Consider the following 12222-nt stretch of genomic DNA (forward strand, 5'->3'; position numbering starts at 1 on the left):
GTAGCAGCCATGGCCATTCGCCTCTTTAACGCATGCGCTACTAAGTTGCGAGACTGAGGGCCTGTAAATTACTTGCTACCCTGAGTCGGCCTCATCCGCGACTCAAGTACGTACTGATGATGGTTGCAGCTAAGGTCCCCTTCTACTTCCGCATTCTCCTCTCCCGCATAATCCTTTGCGCGCCGTTCAGCTAGTAATCGACGATACTGTACCTGGAACGTGGCACCCTGGCGAAGCTTGTTGGAGAAGATTGGCGGGAGACTGTGCACAAAGCGGAATGGCTTGGCTGTCCCTGCGCTGGTGGTCCCGACTTCTTTGGTATCCAATCACATCACAACATGCATGTTCAACAACACCGAACTCTTGGGAACAACGATGGTGGGGCAGTTTCTATATTGAGACTATCACCGTTTTATATCCTGTTACCATGCAAACACCAGACCAGACCCGCGCTATCGCAAGTCTTCCTTTAGAAAATACAAACAATAGCAATTACCAAGTCTATCCCATAACACCCTAACAGGTGTCACCAAGTCTATACCATAATCGTCTGATAGCCGTCCACCCATTAAAAGCCACTGCCGACTAGAGCTGGAGACCATCTACTGCTTGTAGCAAGAAGTGCGGAACTGAGCGTTCCAGCCACTGACAGTGCCGTACTTTCCACCGGCGTTGCAGGCGGTGCCGACCTCAAGAGGGTTGCGAGGGTTGGTTGCACCATCAGCGCGGTGGGCGTTGGTGCACCAGCGCTGGCAGTCGAGGTTGCCAATCGCGGGATCCTGATCCCAAGTTAGTATTCCATGTGTATATGTCACCCTGGTTCGTTTCTGAGGGGTTATTCACCGAGTAAACGCAGCAGTGCGAGCCATCTTGGAAGAGGCACTGGCAGAACTGGGCAGCCTGAGTATTGATGGCGCTGGCCATGAGCAAAGTGGCGAGAAAGAGGATTCGGACCATGATGGCGGTTGTTGGAGGTTTTAAGTAGGTAGTAAAAGATTGTAAAGTTGAGTGGATTGAGGTAAAGAGTGTTGATGCTGTGGAGTGAGCTGGATGTTGTTCCAAAGAGCGGGTGGTGCTCTGATATTTATACATATATAGGTAGGGTAGCATTCCATCGACTGTCCATAATTTAGCTAGCTCAGCTGAACGCCGAAGAGAGTCGTTGAATGACATGACTTACAGCCCCCCTCTACCCTCCCCGTATCGGTCATTTGCGTCTGCTCCTTGGAAGTGTCACACACACCGCTTTCATTTACAAAGTTCGTTTCTGTGGTTCTATAAAACCATTAGCGCTAACAACCAGCACAGGAAGAGAGACTAAACAAGTAAGGCGTACCACCAACCCCTCAAATTACGACTAGAACAGAATTGTGGCGTAAAAGCATGGGCCCGATGTAAATGACGTCGACAAAAGTGCAATGGAAGCAATAGAAGGCTACTTTTGTTCCATGCAGTAGGGTAAACTTTATCGTTGCCTTGTGGAAGTTGATCAGAGGACAAGAAACTTTGATTCAAACTCGCTTGAGATCGTGCGCATATTGGTGGATGTCAATGTGTGTCTATAAAATCCGGCGGTGTCTACCTATGTCTGTCACCTGTTAAATCAAGGAGCTTTCACAGATGCTTGGCTATCTCTAGATTTGCAACTATGACATACTAGATCCATAGGCAAACCATTGCGGTTAAAAAACTATAGTACGTCGATGATAAGGGATTGAAAACAGGCCAACATGGCCCACGCAGTGGCTGCAACGAATAAAACAAAGTTCACTTCCTTTCTGGCCATTATTCAAATTATCGCGAGTTCAATGACTAACATCTCTACTAATGATACTTCCTCCCATGCCCATCGTAGACATTGTTTAGAAATCTCTTCCTACTCGGTCAATCGCTCGGTTTAATAATCTATGCGCTGTTTTGAGCTGCTTAGGTTTAGGTTGAACTTTATGATAGGAAGACACGCATGGGAATGTGCTTCGTACCATCGTTACAGCGACTCATGTGTGGGGGCTACTGCGCCCCCCTCGCTAATGGAATCAGCGCTACGCCTTGTCGTCTACTCATCTAACTACAAGACTTCATATGTAATTAATGAACGAACATGAGCTTACCTTCTATATAATGCTACAGAATCCCCTTCAAATAAAACACACCAACACAGCATCTCATCACTCTCGTTGACAAATCATCTTCATAACTTCAAGTTTTACAAACCTTCTAATTCCACTCAACTACTCATCAACCTCCAACTACAACAAAATGGTCCGACTTTCCATCTTCGCAGTCATCTTCGCTGCCGTCACTTCTGTCGCCGCTGACGGATACTGTCAATGCCTCTTCCCGGATGGCTCCCACTGCTGCGTTGTTGTAAGTCGACGATAGCCTGAGCGAAACTAAACAAGACACGCAAAGGACCGAATCTAACCATGTACTAGTCATATGGCATCAGGAAAGAGTGCGTGGCGAATTGCAAAGACAATGGAAACTCAGACAGGATGTGCAATGCGGGTGGCAAGTACTCGGACGTTAGCTCGTGGAACGGAGGATGGCGCCGTGCCTGCAAGTACGAGTACGTCGTCTAGGTACTACAAAGGATTTCGCCAGTGTGCCTTGCGCAACTCCGCCTAAGCAATCATTTCCTTGCATCATTGCAAACACTGTTTTCTTTTTTCTTAGTTTTTCTCGGTTCCAGAGTTTCTTAGGGCCTCGCTGGGAAGCTTGCATGTACTTAGGTCACATTTCCTCAAAGTTATAGATATACGACGTAGAAGTATGGCAGTAAATAAGACCTCCTTATATACCTCAATCTTCAATTCGTATCATCAGCTAGTATTGATCAAATATTGACACCGAGGTCTTATCAAGAATAACAGTAGATATACAAATAGCTGTGCTGTGTACTGACTTAGTATTGAAAACATCCTTCAATTCTCTTACCCAAAACAAACATGGAGCCTCTGTGCCTTGTAGTACGCGCGTATTAAAATCTTCCAAATAACTATGTTTTATGCGATACGGTACTTAGACTGTCTCGTGGGTACAAACAGTGAGGCGTAACAACAAGGCCCCCTTTTCTATAAACTTCATGGGTATCTTCAGCCTTGCACATGAACTCAGAATTATTTGTTTCCATCGGTCTCCACTTTGCATGATTTCCCATGCTCATCGCAATAGTCTAATTAATTAGTATCTTCCTCACGTGCGCACTGCTGAGGAGTCGGTGTACGGCCACGCTGTCCGCCCAGCCCCCTTCCCCTTCAAAGTACTCTCGTGGCGCCCATGCAGGAGGGCTGCGTCGTAGCCTGCCTGACTTTCGCCACAAGAACGGTCACCGTGTTAAACTAGCACTAGTCAGGGCCACTCTAGCGGTAGTGGCCGCCTAACCGCACTGGTCCCCGTCGCCCTTGCGGCAGCGGTAATGGCGTCACAGTCAGCCGTACGATCCTCACCTTAATATCGCGTAGTTGATACCACCGTACCTAGTGCCTTTGGGATGGCACTTCGATATACACTATGCATATGCAATTATATTGCGTGGCGCATTACCTAAAGTTTGCCTCCTGCGAGCACGGATATCTGCCACATCGGAGATGTTTTGCAGCTACTCGTGCCACTAGTGATATCGCCGTTTCATACAGTTCTTGAGCCCTCGGGAACTAAACCCTAATTAATCTTAGTCGAGAGTGTGTCTGACGCTAACTTCACTACAACCTCTCGCCAAGTATACCCCACTTATTTACCATCTTCATCTAAACTTAATTATATAATTATCTCCGTACTTACAGATTTTAATTGAAACTATATCGTCGAAATAGGGTGAGTGCCTTGTCTAATTAGAATAGTGAGAGACCTTTCCAGATAAACACAAGCGTCTTATTACGGACTCCGTGAGCTTCATCACAGATATCCAATGTGACTTGTGCACGTCCCCTGTAGAGTGCTTCATCAATTGGCCCAGAGATTTTTATGACTCGTGTTGTATGAGTTTTTAATCTGCTGGACTGTATAAACATAGTGATTTCTCTAAGGGCTCTATGAAAACATCAACTCATCAGCACCATCACCTCACTCCTTATCACATAATACCAACCCCTAATCCAACGACATCATTCTCATCAAAGATCAACATGGTCCGCCTTCTCACCATCGTTGCCATGCTCTTTGCTGGCGCAAGCAGCGTTGCTGCTTCGTACTGCCAGTGCCTTTACCCAGACGGCAGCCACTGCTGCGTTATCGTAAGTCACCATGTATCACACCCACTCAAGCTTAACCTGCTCACTACTGTGGTGTTTCCAGAACAACGAAATCAACGATTGCACAAGAATGTGCATGAGAGCGTCTCAGGACCACACGACTGCCGGAGAGTGCAAGGCCAACGGGAAATACTCCAATGTCAGTGGGTGGAACGCCCTGCACCGCACACAGTGCGAGCCACCCTTCATCTACTAGATTCCGCAATGTAGTCGCGCTATCAGCGAGGCTCCTACCAAGGCGTTCTTTATGTGTAATTTCATCGGAGGAAGGCGTGTAGTAGACCTTTTCAGGTTATAAGAGGGGGATGTTGACGATTGCTGCTTTGTGTATAGATTGCTTAGTGCGTTATGAAGTATATTGTAGGACCATATCAGGTGATTAGACTACGGATATACGTCGGGATTTCTTTTAAACCAGATAGACTACCTTCATTACTTGATACAATGCAGCAGTTGAACTTCAGCTCTGTCATCCCAGCTCGATTAAGGGTCACCTCTTCATCTTTCAAGTCCGATCTTGTATCGTGCTACGAATTAAGTGGCCTTGTAGTCTTTTAGTGCTAATCAACTCGTACGTAAGACGAATGATGCTCTAAGCATGCACCTCCGCAAAGCACTCCCAGGTACATCAGCACCTCGTTTACGTTCGTTTGATTAATACCCTACAAGTTTCACCGGTATTTACTATCGAAAAGTTTAGAGTACGTTTGTCTCATGGAACAATGGCTGAGTTCCTTTAGAATCCAGAAGTAATACACCAGCACTCCAAAATGCCACATTATTCGCGCGTTTCACACAGTCCGTGTATTTGTATGAGCGATATGCCCAGCTAACATATAAATAGGGCAGGCCAGAACTAAGTAAAACAGAAATCCTGTATGCCACAGCTTGTATACATCCTCTCAATAGGAAGTCCCTTCCAGAAGACGTCTAAACGGCGCAGCGGCAGCAGGCCGAACACATAAGCTAAAAGCACTGCGACAAGCTCCACCATAATGAAGAAGTTTTTCTTTATCTGATTTCGCGCCAAGATAAGGTATTGATATTTATCTCTAGGAAGATGGCGCACGGTACATTGAAGCAGTTAAGATAGCCTTTCTATACTAGGGTGAAGCGGCGTGTAGCAGAGGCTTCGGTAAACAAGGCCGCAGACCGTGATATGACAGTGATCTAAGTAGCAGTTGCAAGCAAATCGATATCGATTACTTATTTGCGCTATGCCGGCTCTAATAATACAGCCAGTCCATGTTTAGAGGACAGTATTTTAAGTTCTAACACTATATTTTTCGTGCGCTATGATCGCCTTGAACAATCTAACACCTTGGAACTGTGCGCTCCTTCTCGTGTTCATGTCGATGGCGTAGGCTCTGACTAAACCACCGTATCTGCGTATCTTAGAGCTAAATATGTATCGTCCCTGCTTGTACTCCCAATGCGTCCCTGGAATCACTAGTTTTTACAAAGGCTTGAGCGAAGCCATGTGCAAAGTATAATATGTAAAAGAAGATTTAGATCTAATCAACACCTGTAAAATTGTCGTTGTGCCCGTCCTTAGTAAGGAATGCAAGCCGGCTACGGTTTACTATTTTTGTTTTTTGTTCCTTTATGCTTTCTCTTCTTGGTTTGATGTTTCACAGGATCAAAGATAAATCCTATGCAGCAGATATTGCAACGGCGTTTCCGTATGCAACGCTTCTCTAACGATTCAGCCGACGCAGCATCCCGACCGGCAATATTGTTGTAGTATTGATAATGAATACCTACAGTATCTCCATGTGTAAGGCAGCAAATAAGCGAGACTTTACCACTTTTTATTTCTTGATCTTGATCCTGATTGACGACGTCACAATGGACTGATTCAAGCATGAAGTAGGCTATAATCACAAAATGTTTCGTGTGCGGTTCGTCTTGGGGCAGTTCATCTGGCAAGTCTTTGGTGGCAACAGCATTTTGTTGAGCGTCGCTAGTTCGTTGATCGTAGATAGTTTACCTGCCGCCCACTTGTATTTACACAGATGGACATGAGATCCTGTCGCCAGTTATTGGTAGAAAAGTGTTGCGCATGTATGGGGACGAAGCTCACGTTGGGACAGGAGAAAATTGGTTATATTCTCAACACTGCGCGCATGATCGCTAATGCTGCCAGCCACATGTTGGGAGCTGGCACCCAGCGCGCTTGGTGCCGACACTAGCCTGATTGGCGGTATATTCCCTAGTCATTCCAGCACTGCGCATGATTTCGGAGCGATATGAAGAAGCTCGTAGGTTAGAAGAAAATAATAAAAAGATATGGTAGCGAGGCAGCGGTGTTGCTCGGAGACGGCAAGCAGAGAGCATATTATCACCGCCATCGGCTCGTACGCAAAGTTAGCCATCATGGCGTCGGCATGCTTGAACGTGCCTATGGACGGCGACGATGAACTCCATAAGAGCCACACATACTTTACCGACAGTGAAAAATAGTTCAAGTCCGACTGAATAAAGGGCTTGATGCCTTTGTCGCTATTGATGGACTGCCAGTGGTGCCCGAGGTACGGGGAAAAGTAGTACCCTCCAATAAATCGCTGCGAACAGGCTCACCCACTCACGTGAGCCATATCAAAGAGCCTGTGTAATCTCATTCTTCTCGTACTGAAGCCTAGAGAAGATGGTCTTTGATCGACCTAGTACCCCAATAGCAAAGCCTGTCTCGTTCACATCACGTGCTTGCTCAGATGTTATACGGAGTTGGATTAGACTGGTTGATAGGTACCCCCCTACCTCTAGGTAGAGTAGAGGTTAGGTAATAGTCGCATAGACTTAGGTAGGGGTTAGATAGGGGTTAGGTAGGGTTATATCGTCTAATCTAACTCTATCTAACCCCTACCTAAGACCTATATAACTCTACTTAATCTCTACCTAAGTTCGTGCAACTATTACCTCTATCTCTACTCAATATTAGCGCTAGAATTAGATAGAGATAGAGGTAGAGTTGTATAGGCTATATAGGTTAGGTAGAGATAGAGTTACTAAGAGTTAGATAGAGGCCAACTAATCCTGCTCAAGACTATCTCGAGGACTATTGACACCCACCCTTGGTCTAGGGTGAGTCGCTCTTGTCTGAGTATGTTGAGAAGATTATCGACTGCGTAAGCGATGATAAAATATGATGTGGTTGTAGTGCTTGTCTCTAGACCTAGATTAAGATTGAAATCACGCACTCCTTTGTATGATTAGACAATGCAGTGGCTGTATCGACAATGTGCGAGGATCGCTTAGTTCCACCTCGCCGTCCCAGCCGAATTCATACAAATGTCTATGCTTGTCGAGCAAAAAGATCATCGATATCGAAAGGAGTAACCTCACTAGAAATGCCTAGATTCTCGAGAAACCGTCCTGATTGATGCGAACTGGATATAATCAGGGGTTTTGCTAGCAGGAGACTAAAACTATTTATACTCACCAATCGGCAGTATCAAGGAAGGCGAGACTATCGAATAGGCTGGCACTTTTACCACTCGATCTCACCTTGTTATCCACGCGCAGCAATGCCAGGCCCCCCATTAATCCACAATAGCCCTAATGGGACCAACGATGAAGCGGCAGACCAGACGACCGGCCTTGACTTCTTTATTTTCGGGAACAATATATCATTTTCTCTATCGTCCCATCTGCATAATGCTGGGTTCGCAAAACTCCGCTATCCAGGCCACTACACGATCCATGACACAAAGGCTGTTGATGAGACAGTGAAGCATCTGATGAGACAACCCAATTTTGGAGGTACATCGGTCACATTCCCACATAAACTACAAATCGGGAATTTTCTCGACGTGATCACACCACGGGCACTCAGCGTCGGTGCAGTCAACACGATTGTAGTCAAACAATCGCAAACTGGGCGCATATTGGAGGGTGACAACACAGATTGGTCAGGCATAAGATCCTGTATCGTCAAGAGTCATTTATCAGATATCGAGTCGTCCACAGCTGTCGTCTTGGGTGCTGGCGGGGCAGCACGCGCGGCGTGTTATGCGCTGGAGACGCTGCAAATCAAGGATGTTATCATTGTCAACCGCAGACGTTCAAATGCTGAAGAGATGGCAAAGCATTTCCCTGCGCTGTCAACACACATATGTACGGATATGGACAATGCCCACTTGCTTTCAAGCTCCCCTGTGCGAATTGTTATTGGGTGTATTCCTGCGGATGACCTTACCGAGGACAGAATTTCATCAAGTCTATTCTCTGGAGCCAAGTCAGGTGTCCTGGTTGAGATGGCATACCGACCTTTGGAGACTGGAATGATGAAGGTAGCGGCGAGATATCCGGCATGGCGGATTTTCAAGGGTATGGACGTGCTGAAGGAGCAGGCGTACGCCCAGTTTGAGCTTTGGACTGGTAAAGATGCACCAATCGAGGTTATGGAAGAGGCAATGGAAGTTGAATTAAAGCGAAGGAGTTTGGCTAGTTCAGCTTTGTGAAGAAATGGTTTCATGTACCGTCGCGCGTAAGAGGTAGAACCATAGAATTGTTCACAACACTACATCATCTGCTTGACGCTTTCCTATTGCTTTAGCGTTCACCCAGAACTATGATTTACAGTAAATGTTTTACCCGAGATAATTAAAGGCATACTTCAATGCATCGTAGTTGCGTTGAGGGACTGAGCGATCTATGGTTCCGGGACAGCCATTTCCTGTGTTACTCTGACTAATTCCAGCACTAACTTTCGAAAAACTTTGATGCAATCCAGAGAGAATCTCATTTTCGGTTTCTCCATCTGACAAAATCCCATTTTATCGTCCTTGGGTACTCTTCATTGACCACTATTACGCAAAAGGATAAAAACAATTCTTTTGATCAACGGTCCCAACATCAACCTTCTAGGGACTCGTCAACCAGAGTTATACGGCTCAACAACGCTCACGGATGTTGAGTCAAGGGGAAAAACGCAGGCAAAGGACCTGGGAGCTGAGCTAGAAACCTTTCAATCCAATCATGAGGGGGCCATCGTTGAGAGAATACATGCTGCAAGGAACGAAGTGGACGCCATTGTCATCAATCCGGCAGCTTTTACACATACAAGTGTTGCCATCAGAGACGCCTTGTTGGGGATCAACATACCGTTCATCGAGCTACATATTACAAAGACGCATGCAAGAGAGAGGTTTAGACATCACAGCTACCTCTCCGACAAGGCAGAAGCGGTTGTTATGGGGCTGTGCACCTTTGGCTACACTGCAGCCATTGAAAATGCAGTGAGAAATGTCAAGTCCAGACGGCAACAGGGTGACATGGAGTGTGATATCTTGAGATGGCGTCTAGGGGGTTGCTGAGTTATAAGCAAGCAAACTTTACAGCACAGATGCGAAAGAAATTGCAAAGCTGTTTGAATACTAGTCAATTTCTGCCTAGTACTTGCTCTTTTGTAACATTAAAGTTTGGCTGTCGAGAATATGTGATTCTCTGATATACAAAATAATCGCGCAATGCCTTTCAATCGTCCCTCACTAGAAGCCCATGGTCTAATTTCAGCTTGAGACCCAAGCATGATGCTGCATCAAGCGCCTTCTGATTTCGAAGTGCAGTGATTTCGGCATCAGCAACAAGAAAAAAATCATATTTGAGAACTTTCATAGTTTCAGGCATGCCATATTTTGCACAACAAACAGAGATATCCGCCGCAGCTTGTAGGTCTACTATAAGTAATTCTTTGACCCCGAAAACTACGTCAGATGTCTCATATGGGTCGCGTCGAAGATACAGAGCCCTGCTGTGTTTTCAGACAAAGGTAAAACACAGATTTGGGGGTGGACATAGGTGATGAGCGGGTCATATCCAGGCTTCCTGAACATAAAGTGCATATGACTGGGTCGATACTGGTGCCGTTTTAGTACCGCGAGGAGCCTTCCAACAAGACCATCATCAGGGATTGGGTACGGAACTGGTACAATCACCTTGAAATGAAAGTCTCCATGCTCGTCACTAGAGAGTACAGCCCGACCGTCGAACCCTTCGCGCCCTGCGTATTGGACATCGTAAAAGCCCTTTGAATCCGTCTCCCACACATCAATGTCAACAGCCACGACTGGCCTGCCCTATGAGTCCTTGACGGTGCAATACACTAGCAAAGGTTCACCATTGGGATCGTGTGGGATAGCCGCACCTGATGAGACGGTTTCACTGACGTGAGCATGGAATGGCCCTAAGACAGTACCCTCTGTAAATGCAGGCGCTTTGGGATGGTCGATAGAGTCAACTAGAAGGGAAAGATCAAGGACATCGGACAAGAGAATCAGCTTCTGTCGAGTGTCGCTGCATATCTTGCCACATTCTGTAAGGAACCGGATCGCAGTCTCCCACTCAGCTGTGCTCAGGCGGGTCTCGCGAGCAAAGTCATCTAAATGGGCGACTAAGCGCTCAAACAGAAAGCGTGTAAGAGTATCTTGGCAATCTGAGTTTATCACGTGGACATTACCTGTGATGTTCTCTATAGTGAGGTCCTTAAGCGCAGCAATATCTGGTTTTTGAGGAACCATGCTGGCGTTGGAAAAAAAGTTTATTTGAAAAGAATTTTTCAAGAGGAGGAATCGAAAGGGAAAATCAGGATCGGTGTTATGCGAACGGAATTGTGGTGTAGTTGTGCAATTATCAGCCAGAAGTAACTTGATGATGAGGCGCAAGGTGTCCGTACAATGCTCCGGTCCACCGACCAATATCGGGTAAATACTTAAGCGCGTACGATTCCAGCTACCATAGTGCAATCGTACGATAAGTTTGTCTGGTAGACATGAGTTGGTATGTCCGCGCTCAGAACTTACGGTCTCCACACTCGATACACTTGATTGTTTCGTCCTCAAGCACAATTCTTTCAAGTGTCGCAACTCACCATGGAAGCCTTCGAGTACCGACGAAATCCTGCGCACATCATCTTCGGCAGTGGTTCCACAGCCAAAAGCGGAGAATTGCTGAAACAAAATGGACTCTCGAAGCCGCTCATCCTGTCCACCCCCGGGCAAATCGATCAAGCAGAAGCACTGCAAGAGATTTTAACCCAGAAAGTGGAGGTTGCGGGCATGTTTTCGGAAGCCACAATGCACACACCGCTCTATGTCACGGAAAAACATTGCTATATTGCAATGAGAGGAGCCCGAATTGTTTGATATCCATCGGTGGTGGAAGTACGATCGGTCTCGGCAAAGCAATGTCTATTAGGAACGGTCTTTTTCACGTCGTAATCCCAACGACGTATGCGGGGAGCGAGGTGACTCCTGTAGTAGGAGAAAACTACTCGTTCTGACCCGAAGATCCTCCCAAGTTTAGTGATCTACGATGTCGACCTGACCATGACCGTCCCAGTTGGTCTAACAGTCACCAGCAGTATCAATGCAATTGCTCACGCAGTGGAAGCTCTCTATGCACAAAATGGGAACCTTATCACGAAACTATTTGCACAGGAGGGTATAAAGGCTATAGCGAGCGCGCTTCCGGAACTTCTTTGCGAAATTTCATCCATCTCTGCGCGCTCCAGCGCCCAGTGTGGCGCATGGCTGTGCGGAACATGCCTGGGCAGCGTTGGAGTGTCTTTGCATCATAAACTCTGTCACACTCTGGGTGGAAGCTTCAATCTTCCCCACTCCCAGACCCATACTATTGTTCTTCCCCACACACTCGCATACAATGCCCCGAAAGTGCCGGCCGCTCTGAAAATTCTGGCTGATGCTTCGCCGGAGAGCAATGGTGATGCCATACAAGGATTTAATGCGTTATTGGCGAAGACTGAAGCTCCTAGAAACTTGAAAGCATTTGGCATGAAAGAAAGCGATATTGACAGGGCTGCGGATATCGCAGTGAGCAACGCTTATTACAGTGGGGTGCAAAAAAAAAAAAGAACTAAAAAAAGTTGATATTTTGAAACTATTGTATCTCGGCTGATAATATAGCTAAATATATAATAATTAGTAATTTAAAAAGCTAAGATCTAGTA

The 12222-nt window shown here is 46.2% G+C and overlaps 7 protein-coding genes across 7 annotated transcripts; 5 read left to right on the forward strand and 2 right to left on the reverse strand.

The window, feature by feature from the left end:
• Nucleotides 1–602: 602 nt before the first annotated feature.
• On the reverse strand, nucleotides 603–957 carry COCVIDRAFT_115956 (hypothetical protein; the record flags this gene model as incomplete). The annotated part of the gene is made up of 2 exons (XM_014694765.1): nucleotides 603–779; nucleotides 844–957. The coding sequence occupies 2 exons, from the start codon at nucleotides 955–957 to the stop codon at nucleotides 603–605; spliced, it is 291 nt and encodes a 96-aa protein (XP_014550251.1).
• Nucleotides 958–2259: 1302 nt separating this feature from the next.
• COCVIDRAFT_43164 (hypothetical protein) lies at nucleotides 2260–2582 on the forward strand (the record flags this gene model as incomplete). Its single annotated transcript, XM_014694766.1, has 2 exons — nucleotides 2260–2367; nucleotides 2436–2582. The coding sequence occupies 2 exons, from the start codon at nucleotides 2260–2262 to the stop codon at nucleotides 2580–2582; spliced, it is 255 nt and encodes an 84-aa protein (XP_014550252.1).
• Nucleotides 2583–4127: 1545 nt separating this feature from the next.
• COCVIDRAFT_31956 (hypothetical protein) lies at nucleotides 4128–4449 on the forward strand (the record flags this gene model as incomplete). The annotated part of the gene is made up of 2 exons (XM_014694767.1): nucleotides 4128–4235; nucleotides 4297–4449. 2 exons carry the CDS (start codon nucleotides 4128–4130, stop codon nucleotides 4447–4449), a joined length of 261 nt encoding a protein of 86 aa, XP_014550253.1.
• Nucleotides 4450–7780: 3331 nt separating this feature from the next.
• COCVIDRAFT_115954 (hypothetical protein) lies at nucleotides 7781–8716 on the forward strand (the record flags this gene model as incomplete). The annotated part of the gene is made up of 1 exon (XM_014694768.1): nucleotides 7781–8716. The coding sequence occupies one exon, from the start codon at nucleotides 7781–7783 to the stop codon at nucleotides 8714–8716; it is 936 nt and encodes a 311-aa protein (XP_014550254.1).
• A 369-nt stretch (nucleotides 8717–9085) lies between these two features.
• Nucleotides 9086–9571, forward strand: COCVIDRAFT_115953 (hypothetical protein; the record flags this gene model as incomplete). Its single annotated transcript, XM_014694769.1, has 1 exon — nucleotides 9086–9571. A coding segment is annotated over one exon (486 nt), but the record flags the coding sequence as incomplete, so codon positions are not given.
• A 160-nt stretch (nucleotides 9572–9731) lies between these two features.
• COCVIDRAFT_43167 (hypothetical protein) lies at nucleotides 9732–10774 on the reverse strand (the record flags this gene model as incomplete). Its single annotated transcript, XM_014694770.1, has 3 exons — nucleotides 9732–10005; nucleotides 10089–10328; nucleotides 10359–10774. The coding sequence occupies 3 exons, from the start codon at nucleotides 10772–10774 to the stop codon at nucleotides 9732–9734; spliced, it is 930 nt and encodes a 309-aa protein (XP_014550256.1).
• Nucleotides 10775–11125: 351 nt separating this feature from the next.
• Nucleotides 11126–12142, forward strand: COCVIDRAFT_43168 (hypothetical protein; the record flags this gene model as incomplete). Its single annotated transcript, XM_014694771.1, has 3 exons — nucleotides 11126–11347; nucleotides 11380–11511; nucleotides 11543–12142. The coding sequence occupies 3 exons, from the start codon at nucleotides 11126–11128 to the stop codon at nucleotides 12140–12142; spliced, it is 954 nt and encodes a 317-aa protein (XP_014550257.1).
• Nucleotides 12143–12222: the final 80 nt, after the last annotated feature.

Source organism: Bipolaris victoriae (genome assembly GCF_000527765.1).
Source record: "Bipolaris victoriae FI3 unplaced genomic scaffold scaffold_219, whole genome shotgun sequence".
Classification (NCBI taxonomy): domain Eukaryota; kingdom Fungi; phylum Ascomycota; class Dothideomycetes; order Pleosporales; family Pleosporaceae; genus Bipolaris; species Bipolaris victoriae.